Source organism: Haemaphysalis longicornis, unplaced genomic scaffold, assembly GCF_048455015.1.
Source record: "Haemaphysalis longicornis isolate Haplotype H1 unplaced genomic scaffold, Haemaphysalis longicornis Haplotype H1 scaffold_7, whole genome shotgun sequence".
Classification (NCBI taxonomy): Eukaryota; Metazoa; Arthropoda; class Arachnida; order Ixodida; family Ixodidae; genus Haemaphysalis; species Haemaphysalis longicornis.
The window spans coordinates 145,225,192-145,251,145 of record NW_027526422.1 but is presented as its reverse complement, the minus strand read 5'-3'; the positions used below and the strand labels follow the sequence as shown (position 1 = coordinate 145,251,145).

Sequence of the window (25,954 nt, the reverse complement as noted above, 5' to 3'; positions counted from 1 at the left end):
ACACCCACAGTTAAATCGCCGGATGCGACTACCGGGATGCTGTCATTGCGACTAACTCACGGTACGAAGACACTAAGCACTTATGTTTTTCTGAATGAGGAAGCAATACTTTTCACTTTAATACCTTGAAGAAGGAGGAAAAATCGCGTATTATAATGCCCGTTGTTGCCCACATGTGTGGCGGGTGTGCGCCGTGACTAACTGTATTTTTTTAGTTTTCCCACAATGCTCGCTTTCAATACAATTTTAAAAAAGGCGAGCCACAATTCCTGGACAATCTCGGGCCAAAAGGGAGGTTAATCAGTTTTGAAAATACTGGCGTCTATTTGTTGAAGTATTGCTTTTTTACCACTACGGAACACGGCGTTTAGCGAACTTTCAATTGTAAGTAATACTGATAACTAGCGTTTGACTTTTCACGTTACATGCGTTCTTTTCTCGCTGCGCTTGGAACGTTTCCCCAAAAAATTCGCAAACAAAGAATGAAATGCACAAATGCACAGAAAACTTTTATCCGTGCCTTTTTAAACCAAACCTCAAGAAATAAATGCCAAGACAAAAGCGAGGTTCAGTTTACAACACGAAGTAGTGACCGGGAACCCGTTGCGCTTTTTCGTAACGAGAGGAAGGTTTTACCACATCTGCAACGGGGAAACTTCATTTGCCATCTTTATGGTTCGTAAGTGACATTACGCAAGAATGCAAACACATCTCGCTGTTCTAACCACCAGTTAGATATTTAAAGCAACGCAAATGGTCAACAGTGCAGCCGTAACAAAAAATGTATGCTGACTCTGTGAGGTCCCAGAAACTTGGCTTACACACTGTAAACCTGCTTGTCCCTTTGCAAGTCTAGCTAAACATGATATGTTGATTGTACTGCGCGCTTTAGCAAATTAATTCGCAAGTTTATTTGCGACAAAAACCTTAAATAAGTGATCCGACACCGTTATTTATCAAACCTGCCTTCAGAGTCGGTCAAATTTCATTTAAAGAGAGCTGCGTGCAAAAGACCCGTTGGAACGGTTGCATTTATATCTCTGTGCTGGTTAAAATTCAGTAATTTTATCGTGCCTTTCGAACACACAAAAGGTATCGTAAGCTCTAAGGAAAAATGTCCGGGCAGTTAGTGGTGTTACCATTTCAGGGCATCCCACAAATGCAAGAATGCGTCCTGAAAGCGATTGAAACTGCTGTTGTAAACTGAATTTGTAAACTGCTGTTGTAAACTGTTGTAAACTGTAGACTTTCTGATTTGGTTCTATTTATTATTTTATTCAAGGCTCAAAGCCCTATTCTAGAAAGATCAAGTTTTCTACGAGCAACACCATACAAGTTCATTGTCAATATTGCGGCCATTCTGAGAATCCCGATGGGTCGCAGCTTTTTTTCTTTGGCTTAATAATGAAAACTTATTGCCGCTTCCATGCTATATATTGGACGTTGAACAACCGAACTACACCATGCCACTCTTGTCTGCGCCTTTCGTGCGCACATACGGCGCGAAAAAGGCACAAAGCGCGCCCACACTATGCATTCTCCGGGCGGCTCAGCGGAGCATCCACACCAGCAGCGTGACGCTGTCGCCACCTACATGTCGATCTCGCCGCGAATAGAACACCTCGCGCTTAAAAGATACGTGGAGGCTTAAGCGTCTTTGTGCAAGGGCATGAAAGTTCTGCTGTAGCCTAGCTCTACAGAGCTCCGCTCTAAAACGAAAGGTGCGACCGGCAAGCCTTCGACATACACGCCAACGCAAGAAGTACAAAATGTGGACTCGCCGGTACAAGGTTATCATGGTAACAATGATCAGGGCTTCATTCGTCCCTGTCTACCTGAGTGGTGTAACATGTCATCTTGCCTGCGACAGTCAATTGGCGAGGGTTTTTATTGGGAGGCGCAGTTTAAATACTCCTATGGCAATATGTATCGCATCATTACTGAAACATTGGCCAGTTATGTGCATGCGTCATTACAGACGTTCTCTAAAAACGATAGTCGCCTACCCCTCCTGCCACGTCGAAACTTCTCGCTTCTCACCCTGATATCCTTCTCACTCTTTACACGCTTCGCGCCACCCCTGCCAAATGCTATGAAGGGTTCCTCAATTCAATTCTTTTTTCCACGTTTGCACTGCTCGCGCGCACTATAAGCGGAGCTTTTTTTTCTGCTGTTCTGGGAAGCGATCTAGCTGGCATGCACTGTTGTGTGTTATTGCTTTTCTCTCGCTTTTTTCCGAAGCTCTTTTTAACCTGCTGTTCTTTGCAGCGTTTTATTGTTCAAACCAATACAACATGTATTCCAAACTACCAGAGCGCCGGGACTCCTGGTTACGTATACAGTGCCTCCAATACGCCTGAAAGTTTTCCTGAAATGAATAGTGTGGGCACGAATAGGCGGTGGTAAAAGATTCAGTAGTTAGAACAGTGTTGCCGATAAGCACTTCGCATTCAAACACATGTTTGCGTCTTTCTGGCCTGCCGGTTAAACCGAGTGAACAACCGACAAACTGCACTTACCGCGTATTAATATCCAGCAAAAAACTGTCGTCTCTGGAAAGAAACTACACCTATGTCGCAAATGCGCGGATAGCGGCAGTGGGCTCCCTTCAGGTGCACACAATTTTCTGGTGGAGGAAAGAGTCCATGTGTGCTCCATTATTGCTTCCTATTGTCTCGGCATACGGATGTGAAGCCACACCAAGGCTACATAGAAGTGTGTTCCTAACATTCGCACCCACGTTTTTAGCAGCCACTCAAAACTCGTTTCAAAGCGGCCTCCTTCAGCCACGCTGACTTCCAGGATTGCGCCCTAAACCGCTGTTAAAACTCACTTACTCATTTTCCTAAACCGTTGTTAAAACACATCAAAACATTGCGAGTTGCTCAAGGCCACATTGCAGATAACAATGAACCACAGAAGCAATGAGCACTGTGCAACTACCAAGCGTCGCCAGTATACGTAGTGAAGGCGGCCGATGTGAACCCAAGGCTCTTAAAACAGAAGCGTGAAGCAAATCGACAATGGCGCGGTTCTGCCCCTTGAAACGGACGCGAAGTGGAGCGCGGGCAAGTGCGGGAAATTCGGCGCCGCCGCGCACCATGAACACAGCTAATAAATGAAGTCTTTACGCAACTTTTGATGCCGGTTTACAGTGAACTGCGTTGCGAGTTTTGATGTCAGGATAACAAAATTCACCTCCTTTTATGAAGTCATGGCGTGAGCCCTCAAATGAGGCCCTTTCCATAGCCTTGATAAGAAGCGTAGTAATTTTTGAGACATTGTTCTCCTCTTGCAGCAACTCTGTATATGTCTCCCCCACCTCCGGTGTTGTCATTTCGGTGAAGTCTGTTACTCGGCACCGCTTCTCCGCTCCTCCTGGCCACCGCCGACGCCTCTCCAGGCTTTCACAGGTTGCCCAATCGGCTGATAACCGCGCGAGCAGCGTTATTATCGGTTGCACTTTCAACTCGCTTTGGGACGTACGCGTGTTGTTGGCACGGAGTTAGAAAAGCGCGAGAAGAAAACTACGTTTTATTAAGCTCATTCGCAGGGAAATTGCCTCTACCACAAATTGCAAACAAAGGTGTTTTGTTTCCTGCACTCATTTGATTGCACCCAGCTTCGCTTTTCATCCTTCTACACAGAATGCAAGGGCACTGAGTTTTTCAACTTACTATCGTATTTTTTTATTTTGATGCGCCGAACTGAACACGCTTTGTCAGCTCTTCGGAGAACTTATTCAACCATATCGGACATGTGTCCTGATGCGTTCCACCGCAGATAACTTCACCCTTGCCACAAATGTTAAGCCGGGCGCTTCGAAAAGTGCGCGTTCTTTCACCAAATTTTTTGGGCTCAATAAATGTTGTTTCATCATCATCATCGATTTCGAACTGCACCTTTGGCACAATCCCCTCGATTGTTTCGGTCCATTTTCCAAAGCGCACACAAGTGTCGTCAACATGAGAGTATATGTTGATAACGGGGCCTCTTCTCTCCGGCAGCGAACTTGGTATTTAAAATTTCAGGGAAGCTTCCATTCACGCGCAAGACTTTAAGGGGGAAGATGTTGTAGGAGAGCATTGCTGGACACATAGCTATGTTTCAGTGTAATTGCTTATTTGCATGGTTGAGAGTCTAGAATCGCCATCACACGCATCGAAGACGTCGTCGCTTTCTTCGCAGTGAGTAGTGAATGCAAAGTCATCCTCATCATTGTCGACTTCCACGAGCATTTCGTCATCGACTCGAGGCAGAGGTGGCGGGATCTGCAAGTCTTCTCGGGAAGGAGTAGCACGCTCGTAGCGTTGTCTCCAATTATCCATAATGGCTTCTAAAGCACGTGGTGGCCGCGGTTACCTCTCCCAAGCTGGGTGCCTCTTCAACTTTAGGAGTTAGGAGTTGTTTTGTTTTGTTTTAAGATGCACGGTAAAGATTGACGACAGCGCTGCGGTCCTTTTTTTTAATTTGTTTTTTTTTTCCTAAAGCCACTGCGCCAGCCGAGGACACGGCGGTCGCCGCGAGGCATGCACTTACGAGCGCTCCGCATCTTCTCGTTCCCCAAAGTTTTTGACAGGTTTTCTTTGCTGCTGCCACTGCGCGTGCCGAGGACGTTCGGCGGTCGCCACGAGGCACGCGCTGACGACCGCTCGGATTTTTCTTGATATTTGTTTACTGCAACGGCAAACTTACGGTTTGTAAAACAGCTCCGCAGTTAAAAACCTATAGATTTATTTTTGTGCTCTTACGGAACTATGCCTTCTTGAGTTTGGGTTTTCCGGCTGAAAAAGCCTTCGTAAACTTTATTGCGAAGAGCATTAAAAGAGCAGCGGCGGCAGGCGGCGCAGCGACCGCGAAGCTCGAGGCATATAGACAATGCGAACAGCGCCGAATGAATATTGTTATTTTTCGCCGATTTATTACCCAGTGCTAATTACTTCTGGTAAGCTCACTCTTACGACGAAAACAATCGTTTTTCTGCTGAATGAAAGCGGTTGACACCACTGTCTTTCACATCAAATTCAGTTGTAAAAGAAACAAACCGTGATGGGTGCTCTCACCTTGAAAAGATGTTCAGACGCGATTGTGCACTGGTACGCTTTTCCAAAGGTCACCTTAACGTCGCCGGTTGGTGTCACGCTGTCCACTGAGCCAACTTTGTCGAAAAACTAAAAAAGACGGCAATAGGAGTCGAGTCAGCGCAAATGAAAGCAGCTGGAAAATTTAGAATAAATGAATCTCAAGGAAACTTAGACACCGTATTGAAGAAAATAAGTTGGGCTTTGTAAGCGAAACGTACATGCAGGCGTTCCATCCAAAGCTTCGGGGGAAAACTATGGCCTGCGTCTTTAAACTGCTGATTAAAAGAACCAGCGAACACGAACCACCAACCACAATTAGCTGTTCTCTAATAATTTATGGCAACTTTTACGCCCTGAGCAGGTTTTCATACCGAGTGAAGTGGTGACGGAGATTTTCACTCTGTTGGGCCAGGTGGCCGAAGGGAAATTGTTAAAGTAGTGGGTGCGGCTGCATTATAGAAGACGGGAAACCAGCCAAGCCTGCCTAAAACGGCAATTTGTACAACTGTATGAATTACCCTTATGAAGCGGGGTATATATTTGTATTTCTTCAATACCTCAGGCCTCTTGCGTACTACAGTGCTTCTTAAATTAAAAAGCGATGGATAACATCTGCAAGAATATCAAGGGCGTCATGCGACGAATGTCTTTCGCACAGCTGAAAAGAAGGCGTAGCCGCGAGCATAGCTTCATGTATACAACAGACAGTATATGGCGGATCCACAAATTATTGTGGCTAGTCTTGTGAGATACACTTGCGGCACTAAGTTTGCAACCTAGGAGTTCGTTCGGTAAATTCACGGTAGCTGCAAACAGACAAGGGCTTTGTGCGCTCCACTATTTTCAACGCTGTCATATACATAAGCAATGACCGTTTCAGAGTGCTCTGTATGAAGATGGGAGGTTTGGGCCGTGGTCTCGCGCGGAACCGATTGGTGGAGTCGGCAGTGTGGTTTGTTTTCTAAGCTGTACACGGTCCCGTGAGGAAGATACGAAGCTGTGTAGGCTGTATTAGGTATCTTATGTCCCGGCAAATAGCACAGCGCACCCATCCTTGGGAGCCTACAACGCAGGGAGAACCGCTTCAGAGAACACGTTTGTCAATTGTGTTCAGCTGGGCTTTAGCCTGCAGAATTGGCACCGGTATAGTCAGTAATCAACCTAGTGGTATCCCGATGGAAGGCCACTGTAGTCCACAATCGCCAAATTTAGGAATTCGGCCTGGTATATTTTTTCTGGCTGTAATGCAGACCGCCCAAAGACCCCGGACGTGCTGGTGCACTACTTGCTAACTTTAATGGCACATACAAATTGCAAACGAAAATTTGACACCCACATGAATTTCCGGTAGATGTCAAATTTCCGTTTGCAGAAACACACCCCGTATTGAAAATTTCCCCTAAATCTAATCGATTACACACCAAACGTGTGCAGCTCGCCCTTTTCCATTCTTCGCCAATTGAGCTGTAGCCCAGAACAGAGCGATGTCGAATCCAACCACCCGCATACGTAGTACGTCCTACATAGGCCGTAGTGTTTTGAACTGGACAGGCTTGTTCCCGAGTCTGCAGCGCCTATACGTCTTGACCACTGTGATGGGGGCTGTTTTTAGGCGTTGCAGTGCTATTTGGGCACATCAACAATTTTATATATATATATATAGTCTGGAACGATAAAAACTCACACAGAGCGCGAAAAAATAAGGTTAGTAGAGATAGAGACACACGAGAAAGACGTAGAAAATCGAAATAAGTTTACTGACGTTTCAGGAAGAGGACTTCGTCTCTTCACGGTACCTGAAGTAAGGAAGTCCCCTTCATGAAACGTCAGTTAACACTATTTTCTACGTCTTTCTCGTGTGTTTGTGTCTCTACTTACCTTATATATATATATATATATATATATATATATATATATATATATATATATATATATATATATATATATATAGAAATAAGGGTTGGCAGTCGAGAAAACCTCGGAAAGCAAAGGGGAGGATGTGGTAGATCATTGAAACAGATTAAGAATTTGGAAAGAAAGAAAGAAAGTGAAGAAAAAATGCCCGCCAGGTGGGATCCGAACCCACGACCTCCAGAATACCGGTCTGGTGCGATAACCACTACGCTACCAGCGGGGCGATTTTCCCATTCACTTTCTGGGGTATTTATGTTAGGTATGTTTGTTTCCTGTGCTTGGGGGTGGTAGCCAGCGCCATTCGGACTAATCGGGGTGAAGGGGACCTTCTTTTTAACCCCCGGGTCGTGACTCGAGTGTCTACGACATGTCCAGAGTGGTCGACCAGCTTTGAACCCTCTTAAGCTCCCTTTGGCAACAAGACTGCCAGAACAGAGGCCCTCGCTATGCATGTAGCGAATCAGAATAGGAAATGAGGGCCTCGTTGAAAATAACACAGAAATAAGGGTTGGCAGTCGAGAAAACCTCGGAAAGCAAAGGGGAGGATGTGGTAGATCATTGAAACAGATTAAGAATTTGGAAAGAAAGAAAGAAAGTGAAGAAAAAATGCCCGCCAGGTGGGATCCGAACCCACGACCTCCAGAATACCGGTCTGGTGCGATAACCACTACGCTACCGGCGGGGCGATTTTCCCATTCACTTTCTGGGGTATTTATGTTAGGTATGTTTGTTTCCTGTGCTTGGGGGTGGTAGCCAGCGCCATTCGGACTAATCTTCGGCATTTCGGACTAACCATTCGGCATTTTTTCTTCACTTTCTTTCTTTCTTTCCAAATTCTTAATCTGTTTCAATGATCTACCACATCCTCCCCTTTGCTTTCCGAGGTTTTCTCGACTGCCAACCCTTATTTCTGTGTTATTTTCAACGAGGCCCTCATTTCCTATTCTGATTCGCTACATGCATAGCGAGGGCCTCTGTTCTGGCAGTCTTGTTGCCAAAGGGAGCTTAAGAGGGTTCAAAGCTGGTCGACCACTCTGGACATGTCGTAGACACTCGAGTCACGACCCGGGGGTTAAAAAGAAGGTCCCCTTCACCCCGATTAGTCCGAATGGCGCTGGCTACCACCCCCAAGCACAGGAAACAAACATACCTAACATAAATACCCCAGAAAGTGAATGGGAAAATCGCCCCGCCGGTAGCGTAGTGGTTATCGCACCAGACCGGTATTCTGGAGGTCGTGGGTTTGGATCCCACCTGGCGGGCATTTTTTCTTCACTTTCTTTCTTTCTTTCCAAATTCTTAATCTGTTTCAATGATCTACCACATCCTCCCCTTTGCTTTCCGAGGTTTTCTCGACTGCCAACCTTTATTTCTGTGTTATTTTCAACGAGGCCCTCATTTCCTATTCTGATTCGCTACATGCATAGCGAGGGCCTCTGTTCTGGCAGTCTTGTTGCCAAAGGGAGCTTAAGAGGGTTCAAAGCTGGTCGACCACTCTGGACATGTCGTAGACACTCGAGTCACGACCCGGGGGTTAAAAAGAAGGTCCCCTTCACCCCGATTAGTCCGAATGGCGCTGGCTACCACCCCCAAGCACAGGAAACAAACATACCTAACATAAATACCCCAGAAAGTGAATGGGAAAATCGCCCCGCCGGTAGCGTAGTGGTTATCGCACCAGACCGGTATTCTGGAGGTCGTGGGTTCGGATCCCACCTGGCGGGCATTTTGTCTTCACTTTCTTTCTTTCTTTCCAAATTCTTAATCTGTTTCAATGATCTACCACATCCTCCCCTTTGCTTTCCGAGGTTTTCTCGACTGCCAACCCTTATTTCTGTGTTATTTTCAACGAGGCCCTCATTTCCTATTCTGATTCGCTACATGCATAGCGAGGGCCTCTGTTCTGGCAGTCTTGTTGCCAAAGGGAGCTTAAGAGGGTTCAAAGCTGGTCGACCACTCTGGACATGTCGTAGACACTCGAGTCACGACCCGGGGGTTAAAAAGAAGGTCCCCTTCACCCCGATTAGTCCGAATGGCGCTGGCTACCACCCCCAAGCACAGGAAACAAACATACCTAACATAAATACCCCAGAAAGTGAATGGGAAAATCGCCCCGCCGGTAGCGTAGTGGTTATCGCACCAGACCGGTATTCTGGAGGTCGTGGGTTCGGATCCCACCTGGCGGGCATTTTTTCTTCACTTTCTTTCTTTCTTTCCAAATTCTTAATCTGTTTCAATGATCTACCACATCCTCCCCTTTGCTTTCCGAGGTTTTCTCGACTGCCAACCCTTATTTCTGTGTTATTTTCAACGAGGCCCTCATTTCCTATTCTGATTCGCTACATGCATAGCGAGGGCCTCTGTTCTGGCAGTCTTGTTGCCAAAGGGAGCTTAAGAGGGTTCAAAGCTGGTCGACCACTCTGGACATGTCGTAGACACTCGAGTCACGACCCGGGGGTTAAAAAGAAGGTCCCCTTCACCCCGATTAGTCCGAATGGCGCTGGCTACCACCCCCAAGCACAGGAAACAAACATACCTAACATAAATACCCCAGAAAGTGAATGGGAAAATCGCCCCGCCGGTAGCGTAGTGGTTATCGCACCAGACCGGTATTCTGGAGGTCGTGGGTTCGGATCCCACCTGGCGGGCATTTTTTCTTCACTTTCTTTCTTTCTTTCCAAATTCTTAATCTGTTTCAATGATCTACCACATCCTCCCCTTTGCTTTCCGAGGTTTTCTCGACTGCCAACCCTTATTTCTGTGTTATTTTCAACGAGGCCCTCATTTCCTATTCTGATTCGCTACATGCATAGCGAGGGCCTCTGTTCTGGCAGTCTTGTTGCCAAAGGGAGCTTAAGAGGGTTCAAAGCTGGTCGACCACTCTGGACATGTCGTAGACACTCGAGTCACGACCCGGGGGTTAAAAAGAAGGTCCCCTTCACCCCGATTAGTCCGAATGGCGCTGGCTACCACCCCCAAGCACAGGAAACAAACATACCTAACATAAATACCCCAGAAAGTGAATGGGAAAATCGCCCCGCCGGTAGCGTAGTGGTTATCGCACCAGACCGGTATTCTGGAGGTCGTGGGTTTGGATCCCACCTGGCGGGCATTTTTTCTTCACTTTCTTTCTTTCTTTCCAAATTCTTAATCTGTTTCAATGATCTACCACATCCTCCCCTTTGCTTTCCGAGGTTTTCTCGACTGCCAACCTTTATTTCTGTGTTATTTTCAACGAGGCCCTCATTTCCTATTCTGATTCGCTACATGCATAGCGAGGGCCTCTGTTCTGGCAGTCTTGTTGCCAAAGGGAGCTTAAGAGGGTTCAAAGCTGGTCGACCACTCTGGACATGTCGTAGACACTCGAGTCACGACCCGGGGGTTAAAAAGAAGGTCCCCTTCACCCCGATTAGTCCGAATGGCGCTGGCTACCACCCCCAAGCACAGGAAACAAACATACCTAACATAAATACCCCAGAAAGTGAATGGGAAAATCGCCCCGCCGGTAGCGTAGTGGTTATCGCACCAGACCGGTATTCTGGAGGTCGTGGGTTCGGATCCCACCTGGCGGGCATTTTGTCTTCACTTTCTTTCTTTCTTTCCAAATTCTTAATCTGTTTCAATGATCTACCACATCCTCCCCTTTGCTTTCCGAGGTTTTCTCGACTGCCAACCCTTATTTCTGTGTTATTTTCAACGAGGCCCTCATTTCCTATTCTGATTCGCTACATGCATAGCGAGGGCCTCTGTTCTGGCAGTCTTGTTGCCAAAGGGAGCTTAAGAGGGTTCAAAGCTGGTCGACCACTCTGGACATGTCGTAGACACTCGAGTCACGACCCGGGGGTTAAAAAGAAGGTCCCCTTCACCCCGATTAGTCCGAATGGCGCTGGCTACCACCCCCAAGCACAGGAAACAAACATACCTAACATAAATACCCCAGAAAGTGAATGGGAAAATCGCCCCGCCGGTAGCGTAGTGGTTATCGCACCAGACCGGTATTCTGGAGGTCGTGGGTTCGGATCCCACCTGGCGGGCATTTTTTCTTCACTTTCTTTCTTTCTTTCCAAATTCTTAATCTGTTTCAATGATCTACCACATCCTCCCCTTTGCTTTCCGAGGTTTTCTCGACTGCCAACCCTTATTTCTGTGTTATTTTCAACGAGGCCCTCATTTCCTATTCTGATTCGCTACATGCATAGCGAGGGCCTCTGTTCTGGCAGTCTTGTTGCCAAAGGGAGCTTAAGAGGGTTCAAAGCTGGTCGACCACTCTGGACATGTCGTAGACACTCGAGTCACGACCCGGGGGTTAAAAAGAAGGTCCCCTTCACCCCGATTAGTCCGAATGGCGCTGGCTACCACCCCCAAGCACAGGAAACAAACATACCTAACATAAATACCCCAGAAAGTGAATGGGAAAATCGCCCCGCCGGTAGCGTAGTGGTTATCGCACCAGACCGGTATTCTGGAGGTCGTGGGTTCGGATCCCACCTGGCGGGCATTTTTTCTTCACTTTCTTTCTTTCTTTCCAAATTCTTAATCTGTTTCAATGATCTACCACATCCTCCCCTTTGCTTTCCGAGGTTTTCTCGACTGCCAACCCTTATTTCTGTGTTATTTTCAACGAGGCCCTCATTTCCTATTCTGATTCGCTACATGCATAGCGAGGGCCTCTGTTCTGGCAGTCTTGTTGCCAAAGGGAGCTTAAGAGGGTTCAAAGCTGGTCGACCACTCTGGACATGTCGTAGACACTCGAGTCACGACCCGGGGGTTAAAAAGAAGGTCCCCTTCACCCCGATTAGTCCGAATGGCGCTGGCTACCACCCCCAAGCACAGGAAACAAACATACCTAACATAAATACCCCAGAAAGTGAATGGGAAAATCGCCCCGCCGGTAGCGTAGTGGTTATCGCACCAGACCGGTATTCTGGAGGTCGTGGGTTCGGATCCCACCTGGCGGGCATTTTTTCTTCACTTTCTTTCTTTCTTTCCAAATTCTTAATCGGTTTCAATGATCTACCACATCCTCCCCTTTGCTTTCCGAGGTTTTCTCGACTGCCAACCCTTATTTCTGTGTTATTTTCAACGAGGCCCTCATTTCCTATATATATATATATATATATATATATATATATATATATATATATATATATATATATATATGTGTGTGTGTGTGTGTGTATCAAACAATGCAATATCATTTCCGTATATTGTTTATGTTTATGACACGTCTCGAATTGCTTCCACCGACGAAGCTAGTCAACAAATTCGGTGTGGTGCTCTGGTAGCGACGACCTCAAAAAGGCGCCACTAGCACTATGAAGAGTGGCAGTGCTGCTAAGCGGTTCCGGCCTTTCAGTCACAGGACGCCTCGGTACATGGCGTTTCTGGTCAGTATTTTCCGTACGCCGACTTTCTGACAGCGTACGCCGGTACGCGGTCAGAACCAGTTATCTTAGGGATATCTTTTTGAGCCCCTCTCGCGTACCTAGGGACTCGGAACCCAGGGGAAACAAATTTCTTTTACCGTGCGCTTGCCGGGCTTGCTCAACTGTACGCAACAAATATTATCGCGTATGATACGACCACTGAAAGTACGGTGCAAAAAAATTGCGGGATCTTTCGGGGCATAGTTCGAGACATAGTTTCGCGAATGCGTTTCTTTTGGCTAGCATTGTCGACGAGCCTAGCCAGTGTCGACTATTGTCGTATGAAGGAACCTTGCAAACTTAACGGGAGGAGAGGACACAACCCGAGTGCTCTTGTAGTGTCCTTCTCTCGTGTCATTAAGTTGCCGCTGTCCCATTAGAATGAATGTATACGAACTAGACCAGTCATTGATCTTGTTATAACCTACAACTTCGGCATCACACTCAGTCCAGCTTCTTTTAAAGAAAAACTATTCATGATGTAGCTACACTGCCTGATAAGATGAATGCCAAGACGGCGCGGGAACGTTCAGACGCACGCTATTTTTTTGTTATTGTTTTACTCCTGCTATGTGTCGTACGTCAATGGGAATTAATCGCGCGCAAAGTGCTCCTTCCTGTGTACTTTTCCTGTTGCAAGATATAAAATAAAACGCGCTGAATATTTTGTTTTTTTATTTCAATATTTCGGATGTACGCACGCTATCAAGTGCGTGCAATGCCATGCCAGGCGTTAGCAAAGGGTAAGCAGATGTAGAAAGTTTTCGGCGGACGATTTTCTGGTGGGTACGCGTTCGGAGGACGACGGCCGGGTGCGCGCTTTTGCTAGCCTAACCCAGTAACATTTTCGCGTTAAAACTTGTATTTGAGCACACCGCTGATCCTACAGAATGTGTGCACTTGTTTCAATGTGAATAGCCAAAAATAGAGTTCAATAAAACGAGAGAAAGGAAAAATAACAACGATGGCAGGCCGAGCAAATGCGTATAAACCAGAGAAATCGGGATTAAATGCAGCGCCATCCGCGGCAGGGGCGTCGGAAGAACTAAAAATCCAGGGACATATCAACTTACGTGAAACCTGGAGAAGGGACAAACATGCCGTGTATCATAGTATAAAAAATTGCAAGTCCCTATCTTGCCACACAGCGCGAGCTGACTAGGCGCCTGAGAAGTGCCGGCAAGAGGAGGAATTGCGCGCTTGTTGAGCCAGTGGCACCCCCTCTCGCGGTGCCCCAAAATTTAGCCCAATTACATGCCCCATCTGCTCCAGTTTGGGGTAGGGGCAAGAGTCAACACGAGCGCAGTGCAATGCCCGGCCTGGAAGCTCGCCCTCGGTGATCAACGAGGGTCCGGCACCAGGTAAGTATGCCTTTTCTTGCTTCGACCGCCCACCCCCGATCAGACCTAGCGTCAAGAGCCGATGGGCATTTAAGTGTAACAAAAATTATAGCCCGTCTACAAACTGGCTCTGTTAGTGCCAAACAGTTGCTTAAGCGTACTTGGAGCGTTACACAAATCATTAAATCATGCTAATTTACTTGAAACCCGTTTTACCCATTATATACATTTCGTGCGCATTACGCTGTAGAACGAGGCGCTGGAAACCGAGCGTCCGGTATTTTATCACCGGTGCCAGATGAGAACAGGACGACATCAAACGCCGACAGCCTGAAAACCGAAGGTGATTCCCCCCTTCCAGAACCAAGCTAGCAATAACAAACTCCGCATGCGCAATCGGCGAGCATGGGCAGGTAGCACTTATAAACCCGTTCGTGGCTTGAATGAGGCACCATAAGCGTTCTTCAGACGGAGAGAGGGTAGGATGAGGCGGCGGAAATATGCGGCGGGCGAAGAGGTAATACGGAGTTATTTCCCGATAGCTGAGCAAGCTGTTTCGCGCGCCTCGGGCTCCATGTAAGGGTACGAGGCTTGGGTCTGCTCGGACAGTGAGTGGTCGATCTGCTTTTCTGGCTGCCTCGATGCCCCCCACTCCTCTATAGGCATGAGTTCCGATTAGCTCCGCAGGGTCTGTAGCGATATTTGTGACACGAATTTGGAGCGCCTGAGGAGAGATGGTACATGTGGCAAAGTCTTGAATGGTCTTTTTCGAATCTGAGATGATAATTGTGGAGGTTGGCTGTTGCGTTAGTCCTAGGCCAATTGCGCTCATTCCGCCGTTGCCGGATGATGGGGGCGTATTCTGAGGAAGCACAGGGGTAAGGAGTTAGGGCTAAATATTGCCGCGGCAGTGTACCTCAGGCGATATCTGTTGTCCGCTGCATCTACGTAAGGCGTGCAAGGCCTTATGAGGTATTTCTCATTCAATGCCCGTGCTCCTTGTTCCATGCGTTTTTTGTTGTGCACAAGTTGCATATTGCGTGGGTGAATGCTCGGGGTAATGGATACTTTGCCATCAGTTATTAGCAAATTTCGCATATTTAATCTATGCCGTATGACCAGTGGGCGTTGCCATTACAAGTTTAAATTGATTGAGTTTATGGGCCTCGACTGTTCCTTCTGCTGTGCTGTGGATTCCTTGCTTTCCTAATCTGGCAGTTGGAGTGCTGTGGGGTTATCGTAATGCCGTCTTGTATATCCTGCGCGTGAGATAATTTTTGCCAACTCAGCTTCAGAAGGATTGACGTATGGCAGAGAATTCGTAATTCGCTTATTACAAATGCCTGTATCAGGTGGATTCCCTGTTTTTTTTTTAGGTTTTACTTGAGAACTGTAATACCGCGTATTATGCCGATGGTTTGAGTTACCTGGGATTTTAATTGCGGTATAAGGTAGGTGTTCGCGCAGTTGCGCTAGAAGTTAAGACCCCGAATGCCTATGCTAGGCACCTTGAACACTGTCACGTTCCCAACAGGGACGTTTATACTGGGAGGCGTTTTTTCGCCCAACAAAGGCAAGTTGGGATTTATAAGGGGAGCATTCTAATCCGACTTTGCGAGCTTCGTCAGCGACAATTCAGGCAATCGCGTTTAGCGTGTCCGATTTGGCAATCACGGCCCTCTGACGTCCACAGGGTAATGTTGTCGGCGTAAATTCTGTGTTGTAAATTGGGAATCTGCGCAAGTTGCTGAGGGATATTTAGCATAGCAAGATTGAAAAGAAGTGGCGGCAGAACTGCGCCTTGTACGGTGCCTGTAAGCAAACTGTTCTGGCGTCCGAGCTACTGCCACCAATCCGGAATACTGCAGTTCGAGCCGTTAAGTTCTTGACATAACTGTAAGGGTGCGATGTCCCGGAGCTAGTGATTGTAAAGTGAGAAGTATGGCAAAATGGGATATTCGCGTGCTTGGAACTCCCACGTGAACAACCCGCGCGCACTTTTCTGCTTAAAAACGCTCCCCGAATACGTTTTGGCCTCGAATCGCCCTGTAACGAAGCGTCTTGTACCGAAGCACGTGTTTCCCTAAATGCTCGTGTCGCGAAATGTCCGTATTCAAAAACTCCGCTGTCCCAAAAGATCCGTGTACCAAAATAAACATACCAAAACGGCCAGTAGCGACACGCCTTGTACCGAAAGCCCTGGCGTCGCTGCTAAGCGAGTTAGAACATGTTCTCTGTCATAGTAACGTAGTGTGGCTCTACCATTGAAGCACCCCATGCATTTGCTCTGCAAATACATCATGGGTAGTATTTAGGAGAGGAAGAGTGGTAGAATTAGTCAGCCGGAGGTAACAGGCATAGAGTGGTGCACTACGTCATTGCAGCAGCAGTTACTCGACAACCCGGTTTGTTTTTCTCGTTATTGCCTTGGGTCCGGTGTTGGTTTGAAGTCATATTATCACAATAAAACGTAGTGTAATCCCAGAAAAATATGTGACAGCTGCGCTCAACGTCTTTATTAAGAAAAAAAACGTATTCGTCAGTGGAATTTTTCACCGTCTAAATCTCAAGCGCCCAGTGATTATACGCAACGAAGTATGTGGCAGATATTACAACATTACTGATGCACAATGCCAAGCTCAACCACTCTTGCGGTGAGTTTTCAAAATGTCGCATGGATGTCCGTCGGTTATGCCGACAACTCCACTCTTTTAGGTATGTTCTATTCGGCGTCCTTTGTAGAATCCCGCCGTGTGAGATAAGTGCCATGTTTTTTAATTGATCACAGGATTCAAAAACGACGGACCGTGTAAATGTGCCTGCCCGAACTAGTGCACCGGAATCAGTCAGACACCTTCGCTGAGACCATCACTCCAACTACACTTGACGCCTGGGCGCACGGGGAAATCTCCACGTGTAATAAATAGGTGGATCGTAACACATGCTGTTCATGCCCGCCTTTAGCAGGCCTCAGAAGGAGCCGGGCATTCTAAGATCCTGGGTGCAGCTTCGAAAGGCCTCGCCTCACTGGCACCCCGCTTCATCGGGGACGTCTGAGGCGGTTGGGTCGCTCTCTTGATTTCAAGTTCATCTTTTCGACGTAAAAAGGCATCCATATCTTCAAGCGCATGGCATTACTGCTCAATAGGTGACATTTGCGCAGCCTCGTAACTCGAATACGCAAAACGGGGGTTCCTTCTTGAACGTTGGCCACTGTACCGCCTTTTTGAACGTTTTTCCAGCCTCAACCAACTGGATGATGAGCAGAAACTTGGAAATGTCTATTTTGCGTTGGACGATAGTGCAGGGGCTTGTGGTAAGAGAAACGCGAGGCCAGCTTCACCACCAAGAAGGACTTGTGTAATCAGCTCCAGGAAACATTTTGCAGCATGAAATGTCGAGAAGCGGTGCCTTTACTGTAGCCATGGATCAAGGCGTTCAAGAGCGTCGCCATGTTTGCGGAAGGCCTGGTGCGCTTTTTTGAAGCGCTGATCATGCAATATGTGAGCAATGAGTACTTCGCTAAGTATATAAATGTTCCCAGTAAACCAGAGTGCTGTGGCCACTGTCGTCTGATGCTTTGTACACAAGACACAGACAGGGAACAATGGGGCCTAGTCCAGCCTGTTCTTGGCCGGACAAGTGTACTATAACCGACACCAAACAGCAGCTGGTGGCAGGCCTTGCACGAACCTTATGAAAAGAGCAAAAGTTTATCGAGGAAGCCATATGCCATCGAACGAAATAAAGAGGAGCAAATCTTCCACTATGTAGAAAGTCCCCCAGCGGGTCTGGCAACGCTGCTGGCTTGACAAGTTAAGGCAGTTTTTTTCGAGAGTTAAAAGAGCGAGTTTAGAGCGAAGAGCTTCTAAGCATCGAGGCATCGCCTTTCTCACTGAAAGGTGCTTTTGAGAGATAGAATGGGGGCTTCACATCCTGGTACAGTTGCATAACGGTCTAGGCAAACACAGCGAGCTCAACAGCTCAAAGACCCTCGCATCGGAGGTGTCCAAACCTGAACAAATGGACCTTTTAGAGAAATCTGCGCTGGGTGAGAGCATCGGCTAGACCACAGCTAGAACCGTTGTCACGTTACGACTGTTCCACAAGAAGGGGCGGAGTCTAGTCAATCGTTTCGAATGACAGACTCAAGGACAGCGATGATAATTCAGGCCAGCACTATCGTAAAGTAGCAGGGTGATTTACATGTTTGTGCATCAGCTCCGTACTTCTTTGAACGCTCTCCAAAAAAGGGAAAAAAAGAAAAGGGGAACATAAAGAAGTAAATGACGTGGCATCTCCCACTGAAGAAAGCCAGATGAAATGCTCGCCTCTGGAGGGTATTATAACACAATGGGATGACAAGAGTACCACAAGCAGCGCCATCACGTGAAAGGCAAGTGCGACAAAGGAAATGAGTCATCAAAAGCTGGGCTGTTGTCGTCATGGACGCACTGCTGAAAGGAAGAGCTAAACTGAGCCTCGAGATACGTCAACAGATGCCCCATTCCAGTACAGAAACGACTGTTCAAGATAGTGTGCAAGGTCTGCAGGCTTCATTAACAAAACTTGTTCACAGAAAAAAATTGGAGCATAAAAAACAGTCACGCTTTTTGACGGCAAGCATGTCAGGACGGAAGCCGACGTGGATGATCGCTGAACTATGCTCATGGGGTCTGGTAACAACATTTCCGGGAGATAAGCCTCTAGTTTTCGGGAGACAATGAAGAAAAATTTCCTCTGCCGATTGGGCTTGCATCGTGCTGGGAGGTGTAAACAAGAGGCAGAGGAAGTGAAAATCGAAGACCTACCAGCATCAAGAAACGATCGGCGCGCTCACGTCTATCTCTTCTTTTCGCCTACTTTTTATACGCAGTTACCGCCGTGCAGTAATTTCCATCCTAAACATCCATCCTAAACAGTGCCTAAATCAAGAGATAAAAATCACTTTTACACTTACCCATGACACGCCCTCTTCTGGGCGTATTGGACCGTTCATGTGAATCTTAGAGCAGGCTGCCTGTGATGCAATGGCCACGTAGTCACCCTGTCGGAATCGGTATATCCCAGTTCCAAGACATTCTTTGTCCATGCTTGCTAGACCTGATGGGGGAATAAATCCGGACGGAGCAATTTTAGTGCTAATATAATTCTAAGAATTGGAAAAAGCCGGCTTTACGACAAGCCGCGAGCCTCTCGTTAGTCACTATTTTGTTTGGCGTCATTGCGCCAAAAGGAGGTGGCGCAACAGGTTAGTGAGAGAACAGTCACTGACGGGTCCCGGAAAACGATAGAACATAAAGAACTAGATTAAAACAAGTATACAATGGACGCTGCACCATCTCACCAGTAGGTCGCATGCGAACGGAGCGGAAGACCAACCAGCAAAAATTTAGCATCTTCAACTCTTCTATTGCACGGCAACAGGAACAACAAGCGGTGCAGCGTGTAGCAGAATAATAGAAGATATTCGAAAATGTAATGCGTATTCCCAAGCAAAGCGCCTCAATCCGTGCGATCACAAAACCATTCGTGAACGCGATGCGGTAGAAAGGCCTCTCCCGCGTTCAACTGGACATTTATGCTATCACATTCGCAGCCCAGAAGAAACGCTCTGCTGTCTGTGAATATTTTAGACAAAAGGTTTACGTGTGCTAATTGAACGGAACATTTTTTGGTCTGTTTGTCTCTTAGATTCAGCCTTCCTTTGAAAAGCTCAAATTTCCCTGTCTGTGTGCCCTTTCTGTAGTTCTGTTTGCCGCGCTATTTTATCACTCAGTTATGTACCAACTGGCCCGCCTTCCATCTGTATTGCGCTCAAATAATTCCATATATATATATATATATATATATATATATATATATATATATATATATATATATATATATATATATATATATATATATATAGTAAGGAAATGAGGGGCTCGTTGAGGAAATACAGAAAGATAGGTCAGCAGTCTGCAATGCCAAAGGAGGCATAGGGGTGTGGTTAGGCTCTTTTCTTTTTTACTACGGTAATGAAGTAAACATTTTTTTAATATACAGAAGAAAGAAAGAAAGAAAAACACGCGCCCAGAGTGGGGACCGAACCCACGCCTTTCGATTACATGTCGAATGCCTTACAGACTGCAGACTGCTGACCTATCTTTCTGTATATATATATATATATATATATATATATATATATATATATATATATATATATATATATATATATATATATATATATATATATATAGTATAAGTAAAGAGTCGGATACACAGCAAGAACAATAACAAACAATGTTTACTTACGTAGCGGCAACGGGACTTGCCTTCATCAGAGTAAAGTTACATGATTTTGCTGTAACTTTACTTTACTACAACTGTATCTGACGCTTGAGGGTGGTAACCAGCGCCACTCAGACTACACGGGGAGAAGGGGACCTTCTTTTCAACCCCCGGGGCGTGACGCAAACGTCTACAGCCTGTCATAAGCGGGCAACTGGGAGGAAACCCGCTTATGCTACCTTGGCATCAAGGCTGCCAGAATCGAGGCCCTCGCTAAGCTTTTGAGCGATAATAGGGTTTGAAATGAGGGGCGCTGGCTACCACCCTCAAGCGTCAGGTACAGTTGTAGTAAATATCAATACCCCAGAAAGTGAAGGAGAACACAGTCGCCCAGATAGCCGAATTGGTAAGGCATTCGAGATCTAATCGAAAGGCGTGGGTTCGGTCCCAACTCTGGGCGCGTGTTTTTCTTTCTTTCTTTCTCACGTAATCAGTAAAAAAATAATAATAATGTAACGTCACTAACGGTAAAAAATATTCCAACCATTCCTCTTGTGGGCATTATCCTATCCTTACTTAATCCTTGTCATTAAGGAATAATAGAATAAAACAATAATAGAATAACGCGCTGCCGTTATTCTCACTTCTCTCGCGCAGCACCGAACTGCCCTGCCGAGAGACTCTGCCCACAACGGGTTCGAGAGCGAGCCACGACTCTCGCCGCGAGTGTACGTTTTCAATCACTTCACCGGGAAGCGAGATATTTCATAGTACAGGGGGTTTATTACGCGGACAAGCACGATACAAACACTACACTGTACTACGCACCTAGCCCCTGGGGCATATACAGCCGTCAGCGTGTGCCCAGCCCGTAGTCGGGCAGCAGTTAGCGTCCGCCGGCGTTGGCCGGCCGCAACGCTCGCTGACGTAGGGGAAGGGGGCTCTCTGTGGCCGCTACACATTTCAAGCCACGCCACTGGACACGACTGGGCGGCATCGGCGCTCGTCCGCTGACCTCAGACGGCGCAAGCCGTCACATCGCGGACGCGGGGGCAACCCACCAAGAAGTGGAATATGCCCGCGGAGACTCGCCGGGCATCCTAGATAAACGCACTGACGCAAATCGAGGCATGCGCTAATCGACACGGTGGGTGCCGTGACCCACGTAAGTGGGAAACAACGGCCAATGCAAGAAACAGCCAAAAGTGGCCGAAGGGCATTTACGTACCGTGCGATCGCTGCTCGTCCCAAGGGCGGTCTCCCGGGGAGTCTCCTGCGCGCATCCCCCGTCGCCTCGTAGGGAGAGGAGGGAAGCGCGCGAGGATCGCCCTCGCCCCACCAAGGAGGAGGACGTCGCTAGCGCCTCCTCGCCCCGATATTAGGTGCTTGGCCCCCACATCCCCCTCTCCTTAAATGCCCCCCTGACCGTCGGAAAGCCGGCCATCAGGTACTCATCCAAAAAGAACAATCTTAATGTAAGTAAAACAAAGCTAGTGCCCACCAGCCTCTACTCCAGCCCTTAAACAAACACTGCATTCACAACGCACGCTACACCTACTTAAGATATCCATACACACTATGAACAAGGTGTGAAACAAGAAATGTACACTATAAACAATACTTTACTCACTTGGTGAGGGAACTAATGTTACGCTATACAGAGGAGGTCAACTAAGGTTGCACTACGTACACTATACTACACGAACACAGCTGTTACCTATATTACACAACCTACGGTTAATTATAATGCACTAAGAACACTTAATTACACTACATTACATTACATTACGTACACTTCATTACATTACATTAGATACACAGGTGTAGAAAGATACACAGAGGTGGAAATATTGCACTAAGTCCGCAAAGGGTTGCAGTATTCATCACGGGGCTCCGCATTGTTCGGCAGTAAGGGGGCACAAAGGGGCGAAAAGATCCTCCCGCTGTCAGCGTTCGTTGTCATCACTTCGGGGGTGCCACGAGGCTCACCAAGGAGTCTCTCATCGCAGGGTTCTCGAGGGGCGCAGATAATGGGCGAACGCGCAGGCGCGATTCCACCGTTGCGTCGAGCCGCGTCGCTCGGCAGAGGGGTGGAGGGGAAGGAAGCAGCGCGTGAGCCGACGATCCAGCAGGAAGGCACCACAGCGCGTGCACCTGCTGGAAGCCAGGAGTCGGGATCGGCGCCGACGAACGGGGCAGCAGCCAGAGAGAGGAGCGGCCCGAGCTTCAGCCCCACGCAAGGAAGGAGGGGGGTTAGGCTGAGTCGAAGGCAGCCCAAGGTCAGCTCGGCCATTCAAGGCGCCCGCATTCCTGGAGACGAAGGGCACCTCTGCGCTCGGTCGGCGTCCCTGGCCGCAGCGAGCCAGCCGAAGAGGCCGCGATGCCGGCACACACCACAAAACATGGCGCGCTCTCCGCAGACACGCACCACCAGCGGGGTGTACTGTTCGTCCGAATGAAGCTGGCACACACACGCACGCACTCACACACGCCAGTCTGCGGTGTTGCACGCGAGGATGGAACGCGGGGGCGGAAACAACCACCGGAAGCACACTTGTCCCCCTCTGCCGACGCGCACACACGTCACATTCATCAAGGCGGCAGAAGCACAAGGCTAGCCGCGGCGAACGGACGAGGCCTCCGACGAAAGTTCGCTCACAGCAGACGCTGAAGAAAGCGCGCGCGCGCGCGCACACACACACCCCACCGCTTGGGACGAGAACACGCAACAAAACAACAGCATACGCAGTCCCCCGCGCGTCTGACCCGCAAAAATCGTCCTAACGGCCGAGAAAGCGCGACGAACGAACCGACGGGTAGTAACTCACTCACTTCATACACAAAATGAACACACACACAACAACAGATGAGACAACGAAAGCTAGCGCCAACCCCTGCAAAACGCCGCTCCAGATCTCCCCTCCCTCGTCGGCGGCGACAAGAAACCAGGAGCCGAGGGAAAACGGAGTACAGATGCCCAAGCAAGCGGGCCATCACCCTCTCTAACCCAACATTACTGCTCTAACCCGCCTCTCTCTGCCGCGGAGGGGCCCAAAACAAAACACAAACTAAACCACCCTCGGAATTTCCAAGAACCGAAGGAGGGGACAGCCCGGAGTTCCCCCCTCCACGGCGGAGGCGAAAGCCATTGCGCTTCTGTTTTTTTATTTTCGTCTCCTCAACACTGTCAAAACTAAGTCTCTTTTACACTTCTCTATACAGGTTGCTTGGGACTAGACAAAGAAATGCACAATTCTTATCACAACCATACGAGCACTACCATGGAAAGCTGCAAGCATGTACACACAGCGCAAACACTAACAAATACACAGCAAAGAATTCACAATAAGAAACATGCGTTCTCTCACTTACATAGTGGGCTGGAGAAAGGGTCAACTGGCTCACCAGGAATCGCCTCGGGAGGGTTGTTGACAGGCTGGTGTGCGCGTGCGGGGTCATCAATCGGCTATAACCGTCATCAGACCAGGCGACTCCACAAAGGTGATGTCGGCAGAAACGGTACAATTTGTCCGCCCAAAACAGTCGGACATACCGAAGGTGCTCGTTCCACGCCACGGATAAGCCGGGCGCGGTATTGCGACGTGCTCTAGGAATAATCCAGGTGCACAATTTCCACACTATGCTGGCGGCACATGACTAAAGTCATCACAGGCCAGGTGTCTCCCAACAATGGAAAACCCAATTAAATAACTAAAAACGTCCCACTTCACACCTGCCAGTGACACTGCGGCTGATCATTTACAAGATCTTCGAGCCTACCAGACTGTATGGCCAAGGTGAGCTAAGACAATGGCGCAACAATGCGCACATCTGACTTTTCGGGACTTCAGCCTTTAACCGTTCATACTCATTAACGGTGGCGTGTATTACACCACGAGCCCCCACTCGGCCTGGCAAGACACTCATCCCCGGAACCACCAGCAATACAAGCTGGTCCCTGTCCCCAGCGCCCGTTGCAAAGCAAGTCAACGTCACGGCGCTCCGCCTACCAAAGGCGGCCGAGAAACTGCTCGGAAAAAGGAATCGTTCCGCCAAAACCGTGGCTAGCTCTTCGGGGTGAATACCTACGATACATGGCATCCCACAGAGGGAACCGGTCGCAATCAAGCACTAGCTTGAACACTCTGAGTTGTGGAATGAGGCTACTCGAATTCAAGCATCTCCTTTAGCACCCGAGCGTGGGTTGTGTCGAAATCAACCTCAAAATCGAACACAGCACGAAAGCCCTATGTTCTCATGCTCGAAGCAAGGAAAACCTCGCGCTCTCGAGCTCCGCCGGCATCCACAAAACGAGGAGCCGGTCCGGCCGGCGGCCCGAATGCGGGCTCTCACCGGAACGTACACTGCACGCAACTGCGTGCCTGGCGCGGCCAGCCGATTGCACAAGCAAAGCTCGCTACGGTATGGCAGCAAATGAGCAATCAAACGCTGCCCCACGTTGGGCGCCAGAAATGTGGGCATTATCCTATCCTTACTTAATCCTTGTCATTAAGGAATAATAGAATAGAACAATAATAGAATAACGCGCCGCCGTTATTCTCACTTCTCTCGCGCAGCACCGAACTGCCCTGCCGAGAGACTCTGCCCACAACGGGTTCGAGAGCGAGCCACGACTCTCGCCGCGAGTGTACGTTTTCAATCACTTCACCGGGAAGCGAGATATTTCATAGTACAGGGGGTTTATTACGCGGACAACCACGATACAAACACTACACTGTACTACGCACCTAGCCCCTGGGGCATATACAGCCGTCAGCGTGTGCCCAGCCCGTAGTCGGGGAGCAGTTAGCGTCCGCCGGCGTTGGCCGGCCGCAACGCTCGCTGACGTAGGGGAAGGGGGCTCTCTGTGGCCGCTACACATTTCAAGCCACGCCACAGGACACGACTGGGCGGCATCGGCGCTCGTCCGCTGACCTCAGACGGCGCAAGCCGTCACATCGCGGACGCGGGGGCAACCCACCAAGAAGTGGAATATGCCCGCGGAGACTCGCCGGGCATCCTAGATAAACGCACTGACGCAAATCGAGGCATGCGCTAATCGACACGGTGGGTGCCGTGACCCACGTAAGTGGGAAACAACGGCCAATGCAAGAAACAGCCAAAAGTGGCCGAAGGGCATTTACGTACCGTGCGATCGCTGCTCGTCCCAAGGGCGGTCTCCCGGGGAGTCTCCTGCGCGCATCCCCCGTCGCCTCGTAGCAAGAGGAGGGAAGCGCGCGAGGATCGCCCTCGCCCCACCAAGGAGGAGGACGTCGCTAGCGCCTCCTCGCCCCGATATTAGGTGCTTGGCCCCCACACTCTATGCCTTCTTTGGCGTTATAGACTGCCGGTATTTCTTTCTGTATTTCCTAACGAGCCCCTTATTTCAAACCCTATTATCGCTCGAAAACTTAGCGAGGGCCTCGATTCTGGCAGCCTTGATGCCAAGGTAGCATAAGAGGGTTTTTCCTCCCAGTTGCCCGCTTATGATAGGCTGTAGACGTTCGCGTCAGGCTCCGGGGGTTGAAAAGAAGGTCCCCTTCTTCCCGTGTAGTCTGAGTGGCACTCGCTACCACCCTCAAGCGTCAGATACAGTTGTAATAAATATAAATACCCCAGAAAGTGAAGGAGAACACAGCCGCCCAGATAGCCGAGTTGGTAAGGCATTCGAGATCTAATCGAAAGGCGTGGGTTCGGTCCCCACTCTGGGCACGTGTTTTTCTTTCTTTCTTTCTCACGTAATTAGTAAAAAAATAATAATAATGTAACGTCACTAACGGTAAAAAATATTCTGACCATTCCTCTATGCCTTCTTTGGCGTTATAGACTGCCGGTATTTCTTTCTGTATACATAGATATATATATATAGTCTTTATATATTTAATATATATATATATATATATATATATATATATAT

General features: G+C 48.3%; 1 protein-coding gene and 1 non-coding gene across 2 annotated transcripts in view; one reads left to right on the top strand and one right to left on the bottom strand.

The window, feature by feature from the left end:
- The window catches only part of LOC144146585 (uncharacterized), a 78,031-nt gene extending 59,175 nt beyond the window's left edge, over positions 1-18,856 (bottom strand). Inside the window, exons 1-2 of the mRNA XM_077678527.1 lie at positions 18,725-18,856; positions 5,064-5,171 (exon numbers count right to left, since the gene is read on the bottom strand). Coding sequence (XP_077534653.1) covers positions 5,064-5,171; positions 18,725-18,856 — 240 coding nt within the window. The remainder of the gene's footprint in view (positions 1-5,063; positions 5,172-18,724) is intronic.
- Positions 18,857-25,677: 6,821 nt separating this feature from the next.
- On the top strand, positions 25,678-25,749 carry Trnar-ucu (transfer RNA arginine (anticodon UCU)). Its single transcript has one exon. It is a non-coding gene; the product is annotated as a tRNA-Arg (tRNA).
- The last annotated feature ends 205 nt before the right edge of the window (positions 25,750-25,954 follow it).